Source organism: Oncorhynchus nerka, linkage group LG15 (genome assembly GCF_034236695.1).
Source record: "Oncorhynchus nerka isolate Pitt River linkage group LG15, Oner_Uvic_2.0, whole genome shotgun sequence".
Taxonomy (NCBI): domain Eukaryota; kingdom Metazoa; phylum Chordata; class Actinopteri; order Salmoniformes; family Salmonidae; genus Oncorhynchus; species Oncorhynchus nerka.
Genome location: NC_088410.1, coordinates 67,288,932 through 67,306,992, shown reverse-complemented (window position 1 = coordinate 67,306,992; position 18,061 = coordinate 67,288,932). Strand labels below are relative to the sequence as shown.

General features: G+C 43.3%; 1 protein-coding gene across 1 annotated transcript; it reads left to right on the top strand.

The window, feature by feature from the left end:
• Positions 1–8,746: 8,746 nt before the first annotated feature.
• LOC115143170 (photoreceptor ankyrin repeat protein-like) lies at positions 8,747–16,987 on the top strand. Its single transcript, XM_029683301.2, has 5 exons — positions 8,747–9,016; positions 11,736–12,090; positions 12,317–12,446; positions 13,514–13,654; positions 15,269–16,987. Exons 2-5 carry the CDS (start codon positions 11,812–11,814, stop codon positions 16,078–16,080), a joined length of 1,362 nt encoding a protein of 453 aa, XP_029539161.1. The 5' UTR covers positions 8,747–9,016; positions 11,736–11,811; the 3' UTR covers positions 16,081–16,987.
• The last annotated feature ends 1,074 nt before the right edge of the window (positions 16,988–18,061 follow it).

Genomic DNA, 18,061 nt, shown 5'->3' with positions numbered 1-18,061 from the left:
AATGTTGTTCATCGACTACAGCTCAGCGTTCAACACCATAGTGCACATGAAGCTCATCACTAAGCTACGGACTCTGGGACTAAACACCTCCCTCTGCAACTGGATCCTGGACTTCCTGACGGGCCGCCCCCAGGTGGTAAGAGTAGGCAACAACACATCTGCCACACTGATCCTTAACACTGGGGCCCCACAGGGGTGTGCACTTAGTCCCCTCCTGTATTCCCTGTTCACCCACGATTGCGTGGCCAAACACGACTCCAATACCATCATTAAGTTTGCTAACGGTACAACAGTGCTAGGCCTGATCACCGACAACAATGAGACGGCCTATAGGGAGGAGGTCAGAGAACTGGCAGTGTGGTGCCAGGACAACAACCTCTCCATCAACGTGAGCAAGACAAAGGAGCTGATCGTGGACTACAGGAAAAGGCGGGCCGAACAGGCCCCCATTAACATCGACAGGGCTGTAGTGGAGCGGGTCGAGAGTTCCTTGGTGTCCACATCACCAACAAACTATCATGGTCCAAACATACCAAGACAGTCATGAAGAGGGCACAACAAAACCTTTTCCCCCTCAGAAGACTGAAAAGATTTGGCATGGGACCCCAGATCCTCAAAAGATTCTACAGCTGCACCTCCGAGAGCATCCTGACCGGTTGAATCACTGCCTGGTATGGCAACTGTTCAGCATCTGACCGTAAGGCGCTACAGAGGGTGGTGCGAACCTCCCAGCTACCTGGGGCCAAGCTACCTGCCATCTAGGACCTATATAATAGGCGGTGTCAGAGGAATGCCCATAAAATTGTCAGATGCTCCAGTCACCCAAGCCATAGACTGTTTTCTCTGCTACCGCACTGCAAGTGGTACCGGAGAGCCAAGTCTAGGACCAAAAGGCACCTCAACAGCTTCTACCCCCAATCTATTAGACTGCTGAACAATTCATAAAAATCACCGCCGGACAATTTACATTGACCCTCCCTTGTACACTGCTGCTACTCGCTGTTTGTTTGTTACCTATGCATAGTTACTTCGCCCCCACCTACATGTACAGATAACCTCAACTAACCTGTACCCCTGCACACTGACTCAGTACCGGTGCCCCCTTTATATAGCCTCATTATTGTTATTCTTATTTTGTTACTTTTTATTATTACTTTTTATTTTAGTCTACTTGGTAAATATTTTCTTCTTCTTGAATTGCAATGTTGGTTAAGGGCTTGTAAGTAAGCATTTCACGGTAAAGTCTACACTTGTTGTATTCAGCGCATGTGGCAAATAAAGTTTGATTTGATTTATAAGGAAATCAGTCAATTATAAATTAATTAGGCCCTAATCTATAGATTTCACATGACTGGAAATACAGATATTCAGTATCTGTTGGTCACAGATACCTTAAAAAAAGTAGGGTGTGGATCAGAAATCCAGTCAGTATTTGGTGTGACCACCATTTGCCTCATGCAGCGCGACACATCTCCTTCGCATAGAGTTGATCAGGCTGTTGATTGTGGAATGTGGAATGTTGTCCCACTCCTCTTCAATGGCTGTGTGAAGTTGCTGGATATAGGCGGGAACTGGAACACACTGTCGTACACTTTGATCCAGAGCATCCCAAACATGCACAGTGGGTGAAATGGCCATGGAAGTATGCAGGCCATGAAAGAACTGGGGACATTTTCAGCTTCCAGCAATTGTGTACAGATCGTTGCGACATGGGGCCGTGCATTATCATACTGAAATGAGGTGATGGTGGCGGATAAATGGCACAACAATGGGCCTCAGGATCTCATCAAGGAATCTCTGTGTATTCAAATTGCCATCGATAAAATGCAATTGTGTTTGTTGTCCTTAGCATACCATAACCTCACCACTACCATGGGGCACTGTTTACAAAGTTCACATCAGCAAACCACTCACCCACACAATGCCATATATGTGGTCTGCAACTGTTAGGCCGGTAGGACGTACTGCCAAATTCTCTAAAACGGCGTTGGAGGCGGCTTATGGTCGAAAATGAACATTACATTTTCTGGCAACAGCTCTGGAGGACATTCCTGCCGTCAGCATGCAATTTGCACGCTCCCTCAAAACTTGAAACATTTGTGGTATTGTCTTGTTTGTAAAAACTACTCATTTTAGAGTGACCTTTTAGTGTCCCCAGCATAAGGTGCACCTGTGTAATGATCATACTGTTTAATCAGCTTCTTGATATGCCACTCCTGTCAGGTGGATGTATTATCTTGCCAAAGGATAAAATGCTCACTAACAGGGATGTAAACAAATTTGTGCGAAACATTTGAGGGAAATAAGCTTTTTGTGTGTATAGAACATTTCTAGGATATTTTATTTCAGCTCATGAAACATGGGACCAACTCTTTACATGTTGTGTTTATATTTTTGTTCAGTTTATAAAGTATTGACTCATGGGTGTGAATACTTATGTAAATTAGATATTTCTGTGTTTCATTTTCAATACATTTCAAAAAACAAGTTTTCGCTTTGACTTTATGGGGTATTGTGTAGATGGGTGAGAAAATCCATTTTGAATTCAGGCTGTAAAAAATGTGGAATATGTCAAGGGCTATGAATACTTCCTGAAGGCACTGTACATAATTAATCGGCTGACAATATGCAAATGCATTAAGCATATCAAATCAAATCAAATCAAATTTATTTATATAGCCCTTCGTACATCAGCTGATATCTCAAAGTGCTGTACAGAAACCCAGCCTAAAACCCCAAACAGCAAACAATGCAGGTGTAAAAGCACGGTGGCTAGGAAAAACTCCCTAGAAAGGCCAAAACCTAGGAAGAAACCTAGAGAGGAACCAGGCTATGTGGGGTGGCCAGTCCTCTTCTGGCTGTGCCGGGTAGAGATTATAACAGAACATGACCAAGATGTTCAAATGTTCATAAATGACCAGCATGGTCGAATAATAATAAGGCAGAACAGTTGAAACTGGAGCAGCAGCACAGTCAGGTGGACTGGGGACAGCAAGGAGTCATCATGTCAGGTAGTCCTGGGGCACGGTCCTAGGGCTCAGGTCCTCTGAGAGAGAGAAAGAAAGAGAGAATTAGAGAGAGCATATGTGGGGTGGCCAGTCCTCTTCTGGCTGTGCCGGGTGGAGATTATAACAGAACGTGGCCAAGATGTTCAAATGTTCATAAATGACCAGCATGGTTGAATAATAGTAAGGCAGAACAGTTGAAACTGGAGCAGCAGCATGGCCAGGTGGACTGGGGACAGCAAGGAGTCATCATGTCAGGTAGTCCTGGGACATGGTCCTAGGGCCCAGGCCAGTTGAAACTGGAGCAGCAGCATGGCCAGGTGGACTGGGGACAGCAAGGAGTCATCATGTCAGGTAGTCCTGGGGCATGGTCCTAGGGCTCAGGTCCTCCGAGAGAGAGAAAGAAAGAGAGAAGGAGAGAATTAGAGAACGCACACTTAGATTCACACAGGACACCGAATAGGACAGGAGAAGTACTCCAGATATAACAAACTGACCCTAGCCCCCCGACACATAAACTACTGCAGCATAAATACTGGAGGCTGAGACAGGAGGGGTCAGGAGGGGTCAGGAGACACTGTGGCCCCATCTGTGACCCCACCCACTTTGCCAAAGCACAGCCCCCACACCACGAGAGGGATATCTTCAACCACCAACTTACCATCCTGAGACAAGGCCGAGTATGGCCCACAAAGATCTCCGCCACGGCACAACCCAAGGGGGCAACCCAGACAGGAAGATCACATCAGTGACTCAACCTACTCAAGTGATGCACCCCTCCTAGTGACGGCATGAAAGAGCACCAGTAAGCCAGTGACTCAGCCCCTGTAATAGGGTTAGGGGCAGAGAATCCCAGTGGAAAGAGGGGAACCGGCCAGGCAGAGACAGCAAGGGCGGTTCGTTGCTCCAGAGCCTTTCCGTTCACCTTCACACTCCTCGGTCGGTCTACACTCAATCATATGACCCACTGAAGAGAGGAGTCTTCAGTAAAGACTTAAAGGTTGATATCGAGTTTGCGTCTCTCACATGGGTAGGCAGACCGTTCCATAAAAATGGAGCTCTATAGGAGAAAGCCCTGTCTCCAGCTGTTTGCTTAGAAATTCTAGGGACAATTAGGAGGCCTGGGTCTTGTGACCGTAGCGTACGTGTGGGTATGTATGGCAGGACCAAATCCAAGAGATAGGTAGGAGCAAGCCCATGTAATACTTTGTAGGTTAGCAGTAAAACCTTGAAATCAGCCCTTGACAGGAAGCCAGTGTAGGGAGGCTAGCACTGGAGTAATATGATCAAATTATTTGGTTCTAGTCAGGATTCTAGCAGCCATATTTAGCACTAACTGAAGTTTATTTAGTGCTTTATCCGGGTAGCCAGAAAGTAGAGCTTTGCAGTAGTCTAACCTAGAAGTAACAAAAGCATGGATTCATTTTTTATCAAAGGCCAGTGGTGAAAAGTGCTTAAGTAAAAAATACTTGAAAGTACTATTAATTAGTTTTTTGGAGTATCTGTACTTTACTTCAGAATTTGTATTTTTGACAACTTGTACTTTTACTTCAATATTTCCTAAAGAAAATAATGTACATTTTACTACACACATTTTACCTGACACCCAAAAGTACTCGTTCCATTTGGAATGCTTAGCAGGACAAGAAAATGGTCCAAATCACACACTTATCAAGAGAACATCCCTGGTCATCCCTACTACTTCTGATCTGGTAGACTCACTAAACACAAATGCTTCATTTGTAAATTATGTTGGAGTGTTGGAGTGTGCCCCTGGCTATCCGTATATAAATAAAAACAAGACAATTGTGCTGTCTGGTTTGCTTAATATAAGGAATTTGAAAATATGTTCCGAAAATATGACTTAAAAGGTGCATGCCGCCACCTACTGTACTGGCTGTGTATCAGCCTATGATTCTTTAGTATGAATTCATTACACATTGTGAAAAAATTGCCCAACCAACTTACCCTACTCCCATTAAAACCTCAACACTTTGGCCCTATCGCATCCTCCACCAGGCCAGCAGCCTGGAAGGACGGGACACTATCGTTCAAAACATCTTGTAACTCTTCTGCAGTAAATCTCGAACACCCAAGTACTTCTCTACAACTGCCACCACAACATATATCCTCTTTTGTTTACGTTCCATTCCTGCGGTACAGTTGACAACCTTGGCCATGAAATGAGGTATGGTTTTGGAAGCAGAAGGACCTGTAATCCTTCATATTGGCATATTATCTGGTTAAATAAAGTTGAAATAAAATTTAAAAAATGAGAAACTCTGCCGATTCTGTTGAAAAAAGATTCATAAACGGAAGCAAACGGAACGAAAGGGGGGATAGAAATTCACTTTTGCAACTGTTGGACTAATGAATACTCCCTAGATCAGCTAGATGCAGGCAAGAGTGTGCAAGGAGATATTGAATGTGTGTGTCACTGTCTGTCACCTTGACTCCTTAAAATTCTCCACATTGTCAACTTTCATTCATAGGCTAGGTTGTAGCAACCTCATTATGGGTACAGGGAAGATGTTTGTATCACGTATTAGCCCAAATTATCCATGTTACATTGAGCTGGGTGAATGGAATATGAATGACAGTCATCCAATAGGCTGCAATAGAAATAATACCACACTCATAAAAATACAAATAAATCATCCTCCCTCATCCTAAATGACACCGACTGCCACTGGTGTACAGTAAGTGTGTATTTTGCAATCGTGAAATTATTTATATGTGATATGAAAGTAAAGGGCTTCATGTTTCTAGAACAGTATCGCAATTGAGAAGTGATTCATGTTTACATGGAGTATTTGGCTGTTTTGTCTGCCCGAGCCAGTTGCACATACGCACTGCACATACAGTGCATTCAGAAAGTATTCACAATCCTTTACTTTTTCCACATTTGTTGTGTTAAAGCTTGAAGTAAAAATGTATTTGATTGAGATGTTGTGTCACCGATCCTTACAAAATACCCCATAATGTCAAAGTGGAATTTTGTTTGTAGAACATTTTAGAAAATAATAAAACATTTCAAGCTGAAATGTCTTGAGTAAATAAGTATTCAACCCCTTTGTTATAGAAAGCCTAAATAAGTTCAGTCGTAAAAATGTGCTTAACAACTCACATAATAAGTTGGACTAAGTTGCATTCCGTGTTCAATAATAGTGGTTAACATGATTTTTGATTGACCACCCCATATCTATACCCCACACATATAATTATCTGTAAGGTCCCTAAATCGACTAGTGAATTTCAAGCACAGATTCAACAACAAAGAGCACAGAGGTTTTTCAATGCCTCGCAAAGAAGTGCACCGATTGGTAGATGACACTGAATATCCCTTTGAGCATGGCGAAGTTATTCATTCAGCTTTGGAGGGAGTATCAATAGGGGCAAATCCAACACAACACGTCACTGAGTACCACAGACACAGCTGATTCAAATAACCAACTCATCATCAAGCTTTGATTATTTGAATCAGCTGTGTAGTGCTGATACAGACGCTATGGCAAAAACCAAAATATGCACCCAGTGGGGGCACCAGGACCGAGTTTGGGAAACACTGCTTTACAGTACACAACTAGACTGAGAGAGAGAATTAGCTGCTGTTTCTAACTGTTTGGGAAACACTGCTTTACAGTACACAACTAGACTGAGAGAGAGAATTAGCTGCTGTTTCTAGCTGTTTGGGAAACACTGCTTTACAGTACACAACTACACTGAGAGAGAGAATTAGCTGCTGTTTCTAGCTGTTTGGGAAACACTGCTTTACAGTACACAACTAGACTGAGAGAGAGAATTAGCTGCTGTTTCTAGCTGTTTGGGAAACACTGCTTTACAGTACACAACTAGACTGAGAGAGAGAATTAGCTGCTGTTTCTAACTGTTTGGGAAACACTGCTTTACAGTACACAACTACACTGAGATAGAGAATTAGCTGCTGTTTCTAACTGTTTGGGAAACACTGCTTTACAGTACACAACTACACTGAGATAGAGAATTAGCTGCTGTTTCTAACTGTTTGGGAAACACTGCTTTACAGTACACAACTAGACTGAGAGAGAGAATTAGCTGCTGTTTCTAGCTGTTTGGGAAACACTGCTTTACAGTACACAACTAGACTGAGAGAGAGAATTAGCTGCTGTTTCTAACTGTTTGGGAAACACTGCTTTACAGTACACAACTAGACTGAGAGAGAGAATTAGCTGCTGTTTCTAGCTGTTTGGGAAACACTGCTGTAAAGGGACCAGAGTGCTGTATTGTTTTTAGCTCAGCAGTAGCGCCACTCTGTGGTAACTCTAATCTGTTCCACTTGTCTGCAAAATCAAACCAACAGACCTGAAGATCCTGGTGGAAATGAAACGATCATGGGAAAAGTGTTAGGTGGATGAGAGTGCCATGAATATAAATATTTTACACATGTAATATATCAAATCAAATTATATATATTTGTCACATGCCCCAAATACAACAGGTGTAGTAGACCTTACAGTGAAATGCTTACTTACAAGCCCTTAACCAACAATGCAGTTTTAAGAGAATATCAACAACAACAAAAAGTAAGCGATAAGAATAACAAATAATATACAAGCCACTAGCCTCTGAAGGTTCTCTGTACATAAACTTGGACTCCCCCTGTCAGTACTGGTAAAAAATGTTATGAGATTTGATAGTTAGTCTTAGAAAACAATTTGGCTCCACTGGCATAAACTGCTTTTAGTGAAGCACCATTGTTGCTCATTGCTCTCTGTCTGTTCGAGTGAAAGAGGTGTTGTGAGTGAATGGGAAAAACGTATTTGGTTCTTTAAAATAAAAATACAAAAATCGGGCTACTTCACATTTTGTATCCATGCCATGTGTCCCTATACTAGTACTTTAGTCAAGCCTTATCCCAGTCAAGACCATCCCATTGGTGGGGTTTAACAAACTGCAGTGTGTTTGGTAACAAGGCTGTGTCCCACCGTAAACTCTGACCAGACAGGACCATGTGTAGTTGGATGGAATGAGAAGGTGGAGCGAGTCAATCTGCCAGACATGTGGGACGTCAGAGAAAATAAAGAACAGACCAAAAAACATTAAGACTGAGGCATCATGGGAAAGGCTGTTGATCAGACTTTGATATTCATATTTACCTTCTCCTTCCTGGCTTCCCTTACAGTCCTGTCTTCAACTCCACTGGACTGGTCAGTCTGTTCTGACTGCAACCTTTACACACTCCTCTGTAAACACATTTGTGTCGTTTTTAAGCTTCACAAACCATGAATGATACATCAGAACAGTGTCCAAACTAGGGAGCCACGGGATGGTGAGGTAAGTATGACTGTAAGATAAATAACTCTCACTGGTCAGGAGGACAACACAAGGGTGTGTTGGTTTGAGGAGAACTTTGGCACCACAGTCATAGCTGACTCCTTCAAAAATGATATCCAATAAGCGAACGGATTAACTGAATGTAAACAATTGGGGAAAACCTTACATGACACTTGTGAGTACACTACATCATTTGCTAACACTGTGTTACAGTAGCTCAGAGAGGACAATATCATGGGAAAAGGGACAGTCAGTTAGTTTTAACGCATAGGTCTCAATGCATTTGTGGTTTGCAGAGAGATGGAAATGGCCACAGTCAATAATCCCCTCCTGAAATCCTCAGTAATTAGGATGAGGTGAGAGAGCATGTGGCTGACTCAAGACACATGATGTCTATGTTAAGACTCCTCCTCTGATCCTCATGTTATCAGGCAAACTGTGGGATGGTCAAGGGAAATGCACCGGTGTAGACGGTCCTGTGTGGGAGACCTGGATGCACCTGTCACTCACTGTAAGGACACAGGAGAAGAGGTGGACGAGGAAGTGGCTGCTGTAACTTCACACGGTTGTTTGGTGGCGTATCATATATATACACCTGGATACCTTAAGACAGAAAATACAGAGAATACATTTTTTGAGCGTTTTGAACATTATCTTCTCAAAAGAGGCAGTGTGAAGAAACCTGTTGGATTTTGTAGGTAAGTGCATTCCTCAGGGATGTGTTTTTAAAGATTTTCGAGTAGAAACAGTTTCTACTAGAGACAGTTTTGAAGATTTAATTGTAGATGATGTGTTATTTATAATGATATGGCCTCCTAGAAATGTCAATCTGTTGGTTTCTCAACCCTCCATTTGTTCTTTAACAGTTTTGCATGATATGGGATCACTGGGGTCGCTGAAACACTTGCACTAATGTGATTGGCTCAACTGAACCTCTAGTGTGAGGATACATGTATCGAATCAACTCAAACTTTATTTGGCACATGCGGTGGCAAGTGTAGACTTTACCGCGAAATGCTTACTTACAAGCCCTTAACCAACAGTGCAGTTCAAGAAGAAGAAAATATTTACCAAGAAGACTAAAATAAAAAGTCATAATAAAAAGTAAAACAACAAGAATAACAATAACGAGGCTATATACAGGGGGGCACAGGTACCGAGTCAGTGTGCAGGGGTACAGGCTAGTTGAGGTAATCTGTACATGTAGGTGGGGGCGAAGTTACTATGCATAGGTAGCAAACAAACAGCAAGTAGCAGCAGTGTACAAAGGGGGGGGGGGGATCAATGTAAATTGTCCGGTGGCGATTTTTATGAATTGTTTAGCAGTCTAATGGCTTGGGGGTAGAAGCTGTTGAGGAGCCTTTTGGTCCTACACTTGGCACTCCGGTACCACTTGTCGTGCGGAAGCAGAAAAAACAGTCTATGAGGAGTCTATGACAATTTTATGGGCTTTCCCTGACACTGCCTATTATATAGATCCTGGATGGCAGGAAGCTTGGCCCCAGTGATGTACTGGGCCGTTCGCACTACCCTCTGTAGCGCCATACGGTCAGATGCTGAACAGTTGCCATACCAGGCAGTGATTCAACCGGTCAGGATGCTCTCCATGGTGCAGCTGTAGAACCTTTGAGGATCTGGGGGCCCATGCCAAATCTTTTCAGTCTCCTGAGGGGGAAAAGGTTTTGTCATGCCCTTTTCACGACTGTCTTTGTATGTTTGGACCATGATAGTTCGTTGGTGATGTGGACACCAAGGAACTTGGAACTCTCGACCCGCTCCACTACAGCCCCGTCGATGTTAATGAGGGCCTGTTCGGCCCGCCTTCTCCTGTAGTCCACGAACAGCTCCTTTGTCTTGCTCACATTGAGGGAGAGGTTGTTGTCCTGGCACCACACTGCCAGTTCTCTGACCTCCTCCCTGATCACCGACAACGTCTCATCGCTGTCGGTGATCAGGCCTAACACTGTTGTGTCGTCAGCAAACTCAATGATGCTGTTGGAGTCGTGTTTGACCACGCAGTCATGGGTGAACTGGGAATAAAGGAGGGAACTAAGTACACACCCCTGAGGGACCCCAGTGTTAAGGATCAGCGTGGCAGACGTGTTTAGTTTAGGTGTTTAGTCCCAGAATCCTTAGCTTAGTGATGCGCTTCGTGGGCCCTATGGTGTTGAACACTGAGCTGTAGTCGATGAACAGCATTCTCACATAGGTGTTCGTTTTGTCCAGGTGAGAAAGGGAAGTGTGGAGTGCGATTGAGATTGCGTCGTCTGTTGGTCTGTTGGGGCAGTATGTGAATTGGAGTGGGTCTAGGGTGTCCGGGAGGATGCTGTTGATGTGAGGCATCTGTAACGCTTTATGCATCAGTACTAGGCATATACAAAAACTCAACATCTCTGAGGCTTATCCTCTTAAGAGAAAAACAACAGGAGTAGTTTCAGTGGCCAGGATGACAGAAATGCCTCATACAGGTGTGGCTGGATTTAAAGCCCAAACACGAGCGGCTGAAGTCCCACGTGTGACTCAGGTTATTCTTAATGTGATGTTGCCTGATTTAGCATTGTGTTCAGAAGGGATTTCAGATGCTGATCCAGTTATTCAACACTGAAGGCACGTTGAGCATGCTCAGCCACGACCGTTCCGTTGCCATACACAGAGATTAAACAGGTAATCTGGGATTCAGACAACAACAAACCGGACATCCCGACAGTTTTTTGGTTAACAGCTGAGCGATGGGGCTAGAGAAATGTAACCACTCTCAAAGAGATTAGCTATCATGATCCCTGACGGAGCCTTACGTTACATTCTCTTCAGTCAAACTGTCAACCATATCAGATATGTGTTGTTGATCTACAGATCCCTCTAAGAGCTCCTTGAATGGCTGTGTGGGTGTGCCCATAGAGATAGATCGAGGACTCTAGTGCACAAAAGCTTGTTTTAGCATGGGCAGTGACATCGAGCACTTTCACCATTTTGAAGTAATCAACTCAATGGGACTTCTTATGTGTTAAGGAAGGATCAAATAATTCCATACAGGTCATCAGGAGGGATCAGCCAATGAATTATACTCGTGAGGAAACATTCCATAACTGCAGGTGGCAGTAAATTGACAACCTTGGCTTTATACCTGTTCAAACACACTCCAGGTGGCAATATGCACTCTTTCAGTTTATTAACCAACTCATAGAAGTAGTAGAAGAAGAAAATTGACTACTTCAAAATGGTGTCTCACAGACGCCATAATGGGACAGATTCAATGTTGCGTCCTCTATCTATCTTTATGGGTGTGCCTCAACTTCAATGCTAACACAATGAACAAACTGATCTGACCACTGGTTTAGTTCCCTATATCTCTAGGTGTGGGCCCATGCCAGACTGTTTCAGTCTTTGACCTTTGACCTCTCTGGTTCTATTCCTCAGAGCTCCAGTTGGGATGTAGACTGAGGATCCAGTTCCGTCTCTTCCACTCTGCTTTCGGGTCTCTCGAAGCCAACAGATGGCCACCGTGAAGAATTCTGTGTCCGAGGACCCCCTCCTAGGCAAAGGGCCTGACGAAGACGCCTCAGAGGTGTCTTTGTCAGAAAGTGAGTCGGATTCTGGGAGTGTCCTCTCAGATGACTCAGTGCTTCCAGACTACCAGCAGGAAGATGGTTCACGGGGCACCGCCAACACGCTGTATGAGGCGTGTGCTCGGAACAACACCCTGGCACTCCGTAAGGTTCTGGAGAGAGGGGTTACCAAAGAGGAGGTCATGAAGGTGGACCACAATGGTTGGGTATGGGTCTCTTGTTATTTCACATTTCGATGCCTTTTGGTGGTGTATGATCCAGTGTGTCGTGAGGGTTACTAGTTAAAATACCAGGAGCACCATGCCCTGTATATAGACACTGAATGCTTTCATTAAAGCCATGCAGAATTGGTTTTGGATTTAATTGCAGCCTTGAATCCGTTGCGGTGCGATTTTTTAAATATCATTCTAATTCTAATTATTCACCCAATAGACCGGTCTGATGGTGGCGTGCTATAAGGGTTTTTTGGAAATTGTGCAACATCTTCACCACTGTCCCTACCTGGACATAAATCACCAGGACAACGATGGCAACACTGCACTGATGATCGCTTCACAAGCAGGTTACCCACTCTCACCAGACCTATTACGAAATACTACACAGTAAAACAAGCCTCACTAGCAAGATTTCTAGTGTCCCAAATGTCTAGTGTCCCAAATGTCACCACCCTTTCTAGAGTACTATACTGAACAAAAATATGAACGCAACATGTAAAGTGTTGGTCCCATGTTTCATGAGCTGAAATAAAAGATCAGAGAAATGTTCTAAACACACAAAAAGCTTATTTCTCTCAAATGTTTTGCACAAATGTGTTTACATCCCTGTTAGTGAGCATTTCTCCTTTGCCAAGATAATCCATCCACCTGACGGCATGATCATTACACAGGTGCACCTTGTGGTAGGGACAATAAAAAGGTCACTCTAAAATGTGCAATTTTGTCACGCAACACAATGCCACAGATGTCTCAAGTTTTGAGGGAGCCTGCAATTCGCATGTTGACTGCAGGAATGTGCACAAGAGTTGTTGCCAGAGAATTGAATATACATTTCTCTACCAACGTCGTTTTAGAGAGTTTGGCAGTACATCCTACCGGCCTCACAACCACAGACCACGTGTAACAATGCAAGCCCAGGACCTCCACATTCGGCTTCTTCACCTGCGGAACCGTCTGAGACCAGCCACTCTGACAGCTGATGAAACTGTGGGTTTGCACAACGAATTTCTGCACAAAATGTCAGAAACCGTCTCAGGGAAGCTCATCTGCATGCTCATTGTCCTCCCCAGAGTCTTGACCTGACAGCATTGTAACCGACTTCAGTGGGCAAATACTCACATTCTGACTCAGATACTCAGATACGGACTGGTTTTCTGATCCACGTCCCTACTGTCTTTTAAAAGATATCTGTGAGCAACAGATGCATATCTGTAATCCCAGTCATGTGAAATCCATAGATTAGGACCTGATGAATTTATTTGATTGATTTCCTTATATGAACTGAAACTCTGTCAAATATTTGAAATTGTTACATATTGCATTTATATTTTTGTTCAGTTGTCACAGGCCTTTAATCTTTTCAATGGCTTCTCATGATCTCCTAAACCCATTATCACCTTGTGTCCTTCTCCAGGTCACACCATTACAGTGACCTACATCCTCAACTACTACCCCGGAGCAGACACAGAGATCCGGGACTGCCGTGGCTTCACTGCACTCATCAAAGCTGCCATGCAGGGCCGAGACGATGTGGTGTCTTCTCTCGTCATGGCTGGTGTGTGAGAGGCCTCCTCCACTTCAACACTACTATACACCCTACTGTATACATCAGGCAATATCTTAGAAGTGTTTAGACAACCAAACAAATAGATGTTAGAAGTACAAAAATGTAATCTACCTACCTGTGTTTACTGGGTATAAGCCTACATTATATGTTTGTGCATCGTTCACAATGGCAAATAGCTCACATGTGTGTATTATCAGAGGCACCTCAGTGTTCGTAGTAAATAGGGGCAGACTGGCCATCTGGCATTTCTGGCCAATGCCAGATGGGTTGGTTCATTTTTAGCCAAGTAGGCCTGTCTAACTTGGGTTTTTTGCTCAAAATTATAATTATCCTTCTAATATGGGTGCCTCAAGGAAAAAAATGAGCCGATGTGGTGGGCATCAAGGAAAAAATGGGCTGGTGTGTTATAGATGCCGGGGACGATTTCTGGTCCCAGTCCGCCCCTGGTAGTGACACACTACAGTTGATTGTGTCCACTGCCATCTATTAGGTCCCACTAGGTGAAGTAATTCAATTACTCCAGATTCCAAAGGGCATACCTCTAAGCAGATTCTGAAAAAAGGACCAGAGAAGGAGAGAGGAGGAAGAGATAGTAGTACAAATAATGGGATTACCCAATGCTTTGCTCCCCATTCAGCAAATTTGCAATTATGGTCTTAATTCATTTCTGTTCCATTTGGGGCTTGGCATGAACATACTGATTGAAGGCCTAAGGTTATAGGAAGTATGTAGTAATGTAGTTGGGTTGGGATGGGATGGATGTACCTGTGGTGTGTCTACCCATGTTTGAGGTCAGCTTTCCCTGGTTGATTGAATGTGTTATTGATGGCTGACAGGTTTAAGGGATCAATTTGGGGACATCAACCTACCTTAATTCACTCTGCCATAATCTTTGATTCCTTCGTCTTGGTTGCCAGGGGATTATCCAGGGTTATTTAGCTATTTTGGCCTCTGCGGAAGATCAGTAGTATCCAACGGAGTCACAGTCTCTCAATGCCAGGTCACATTTATCAATACTCTGAAAGAGTTGAGGAAAACATGTTCAGCTAGCTGTAGCCTTCAAATCAAATCAAATGTATTTATATAGCCCTTCTTACATCAGCTGATATCTCAAAGTGCTGTACAGAAACCCACAATAAAACCCCAAACATCAAGCAATGCAGGTGTAGAAGCACGGTGGCTAGGAAAACTCCCTAGAAAGGCCAAAACCTAGGAAGAAACCTGGAGAGGAACCAGGCTATGAGGGGTGTCCAGTCCTCTACTAGCTGTGCCGGGTGGAGATTATAACAGAATATGGCCAAGATGTTCAAATGTTCATGAATGACCAGCATGGTTAAATAATAATAATCACAGTAGTTGTCGAGGGTGCAACAGGTCAGCACCTCAGATGTAAATGTCAGTTGGCTTTTCCTAGCCGATCATTGAGAGTATCTCTACCGCTCCTGCTGTCTCTAGAGAGTTGAAAACAGCAGGTCTGGGACAGGTAGCATGTCCAATGAACAGGTCAGGGTTATATGCAATGTAACATCATGAAAGTGTTTCAATGGATAAATATTGTGGCCTGAAAGCAATTGTTTTCCTTCTCTGCTATTTCTCTCCCAGGTGCAGACCTAAATGCTGTAGACTCTACGAAGCAGAGGTGTGCGCGGGACTGGGCACTAAAGACGGGCCGCTACGAGACGTTGAACCGCCTCCGCCGCCTCAACCTGCGGCCTAGAGCTGAGCAGTTCGCTGAGAGCTACGTCCCCGAATGGCCAGAGCTGAAGGTGCTGGTGGCCAAGGCCATGGCCAACAAGAGCGCCAGCCAGAAGATCACCCAGCGCATCAAGTCCACCTTCGGCTTCAACTTTCCCCGAGATCCCCAGGAAAACGGGGTCTTGGACCACATGGTGCGTATCACCACCAGCATCCACAGCCCTCTAGTGGCCACCGGCTGCCGGCCCCTCTGCCCCACCAGCCCCCCTGAAGTGGGGAAGAGGCGCCTGGCCGTGCCAGAGCTGGCGAAGAAGCATTCAGAGAAGGAGCTGGGGGAGAGCTCTGTGTGCCACAGCAATGGCTCCGTATCCTCCATCATTCCCCACATCCACTCAGCCGAGACCATCGCCACGTCCTGCTGCGTGGACACAGAGCGCAGGGGCAGCATAATCTCTATAGCTTCCACCGGGGTGCGCACCTTCATCCCCAGGCACATGGCCCACAGGAACAGTGTGTTCCCCTCTGGCTGTATCCCAAAGATCCAGATAGTCAAGTCTGGAGAGCCCACGCCTAAAAAGGAGAAGAAGAAGAAGAGGCACAAGGGTCATCTGGAGCCGCCCATATGGAAGTACAAGGCAGAGAAGCAGGAGAAGAAGAAGGCAGAGAAAGAAAAAGAGAAAACCAAGAAGGAAAAGAAACAGAAGAAACAGAAGAAGTGAGGTGTCTAACAATGACAATTTATTTTAATTCCGCCCACTTCCAATATTTTTTTCCTAGAGTTACACTTAAAACGTTATGCCACGTTCACACTGTGAGCTTGACTGTATCTGAATTCTGAAGTACTGCTCAGTACTAGAAGGGCTGAACTCCAGATCATTTGGCCAACGCAGTAGACGTTTTTCTTAAGGTCATATCATTCATACTGCTTTGTAAATATTTAGTTTTGTAAAAACTGTTTTAGAAACTTTCTTTGACTTTTAGGGGATGGATTAAACTATTATCCAGGGTATACCGATAATACAATGCTGTCTTTTTGTCTTGTTGGCATGGGTGTCAATGGAGAAATACGATTTTGCCCTATCTAAAACAAATGTACTACTCAGGGTTTACTGATTTACAAGGAATTTACAAGGAACTTTCAACTGCCTTTGGTCTCTTTCAACAGTGAAAGAGACAGTCTTCCTAAACCATCATCCTAGATGGTAATTTCTCTTTACACATAGACCTACTGTATGTACAAGTTTATTGCGGAAAAGGATAGGCTTAGTCCCTTTCTGTAAATTCTCAGGAATTCAAGACTCACAAAAACACACGTATACTAGGCCTACACCTCAGGGATAACTTAAATCAAATCACAGTGCTAAAATTATCATTTTTGAAAATGTTTAAAGGCTTATGCAAGTGTGCAAAAATATTGCGTTTTGTTGAATGCTTATATAGAAACGAAGGCACTTTGGGTAGTGCAGTTGGATATTTCTGCTGTCTGTATTTTTCCAAATTTGGATGCCATTTTCAAACAATAGCTATCTTACTGCTGATATAATGAATTGATTTAGTTGATAAATGTGTTGGTCCTTTTATTTTGTAAATATTGTAAATAAACCATAGTGAGATGATGTGATTTTATGAAGAGATTTGATTATGTGCTGTTTACTGTGGTGCTGAAGATATTTTTAAGACAACTTGGGACAACTTAAAGGAAAACTCCAACCAAAAACTACCCTTTGGTAATTGTTTCATTAGTCCATTGTTGATATATTCCCAAAATGTTTTGCATGTCAGCAATCAAGTTTTCAAGATATGTAACTTCCAAACTACAAAATCTCAGTCTGAGATGGGGAACGTCAAGGGTCAAAGGTAATGGGAAGTTATTTCTGGCCATACCATCATTAAGTATCTAAAAACAAATCTGATGGATGAGCCAGACATAAGCACACGCTGGTGCAGAGTTGGCACCTTTTCATTTTTGTAGGTAAAAAAACAGATTTCACTTAGCCTACGCATTACCTCAAGTCTGCCAGCAGAGAGCGACCTTGTTTCTCTTTTTACATTCCTCATTGCTTTACGATCAGGGTAAGAGGGCCTAAGTACAATAAGTGAATAAAAAATACTTTGAAGATCAGACTGTAATACACAACACTAATGAAAAAATTATACATCAATCACATTGGCTCTTTGGATTCATAGTTCTCTACTAAGAACTCAAACCCTTACATTTCTATTTTTAAAGTCTTGCATTTCAGTCTCACACTCCTATTCATCAGCCATAGTGTGTCTTACAGTTGGTCAGTATGGGGTTGAAGGCAGTGTTTGCTCTCTACCCTTCGCTCTGTGTAGGCTATGTGTAGGCCTCCCACATAAAAACATAGTACAGTTTCCTATAGAATACTATAGTACTTACTATAGAATTCTATATTATTCTGTAGTAAACTTTGATAAACTTTATTATACTGTAGAATACTATACTACACTCTGTAATATCCCTTGATTATATGTAGTACTTGCTATATAGAATGTTGTAGTATACAGTAGAATACTATTCTGCACACTGTAGTATCCCTCGATTCTGTAGTGCTTACAATATAATTTTGTAGTATACTACAGAATACTATACTACCCACTGTAGTATCCCTTGATCATGTATTGCTTACTTTAGAATGTTGTAGTATACTGGAGAATTCTATACTACACACTGTAGTA

Excerpts from the sequence above, each read along its gene's own strand:
- LOC115143170 (XM_029683301.2), top strand. The coding sequence starts at position 11,812 with ATGGCCACCGTGAAGAATTCTGTGTCCGAGGACCCCCTCCTAGGCAAA. Across the intron at positions 12,091-12,316 it reads AGGTGGACCACAATGGTTGG|ACCGGTCTGATGGTGGCGTG; the intron begins GTATGGGTCTCT and ends TTCACCCAATAG. Across the intron at positions 12,447-13,513 it reads GATGATCGCTTCACAAGCAG|GTCACACCATTACAGTGACC; the intron begins GTTACCCACTCT and ends GTCCTTCTCCAG.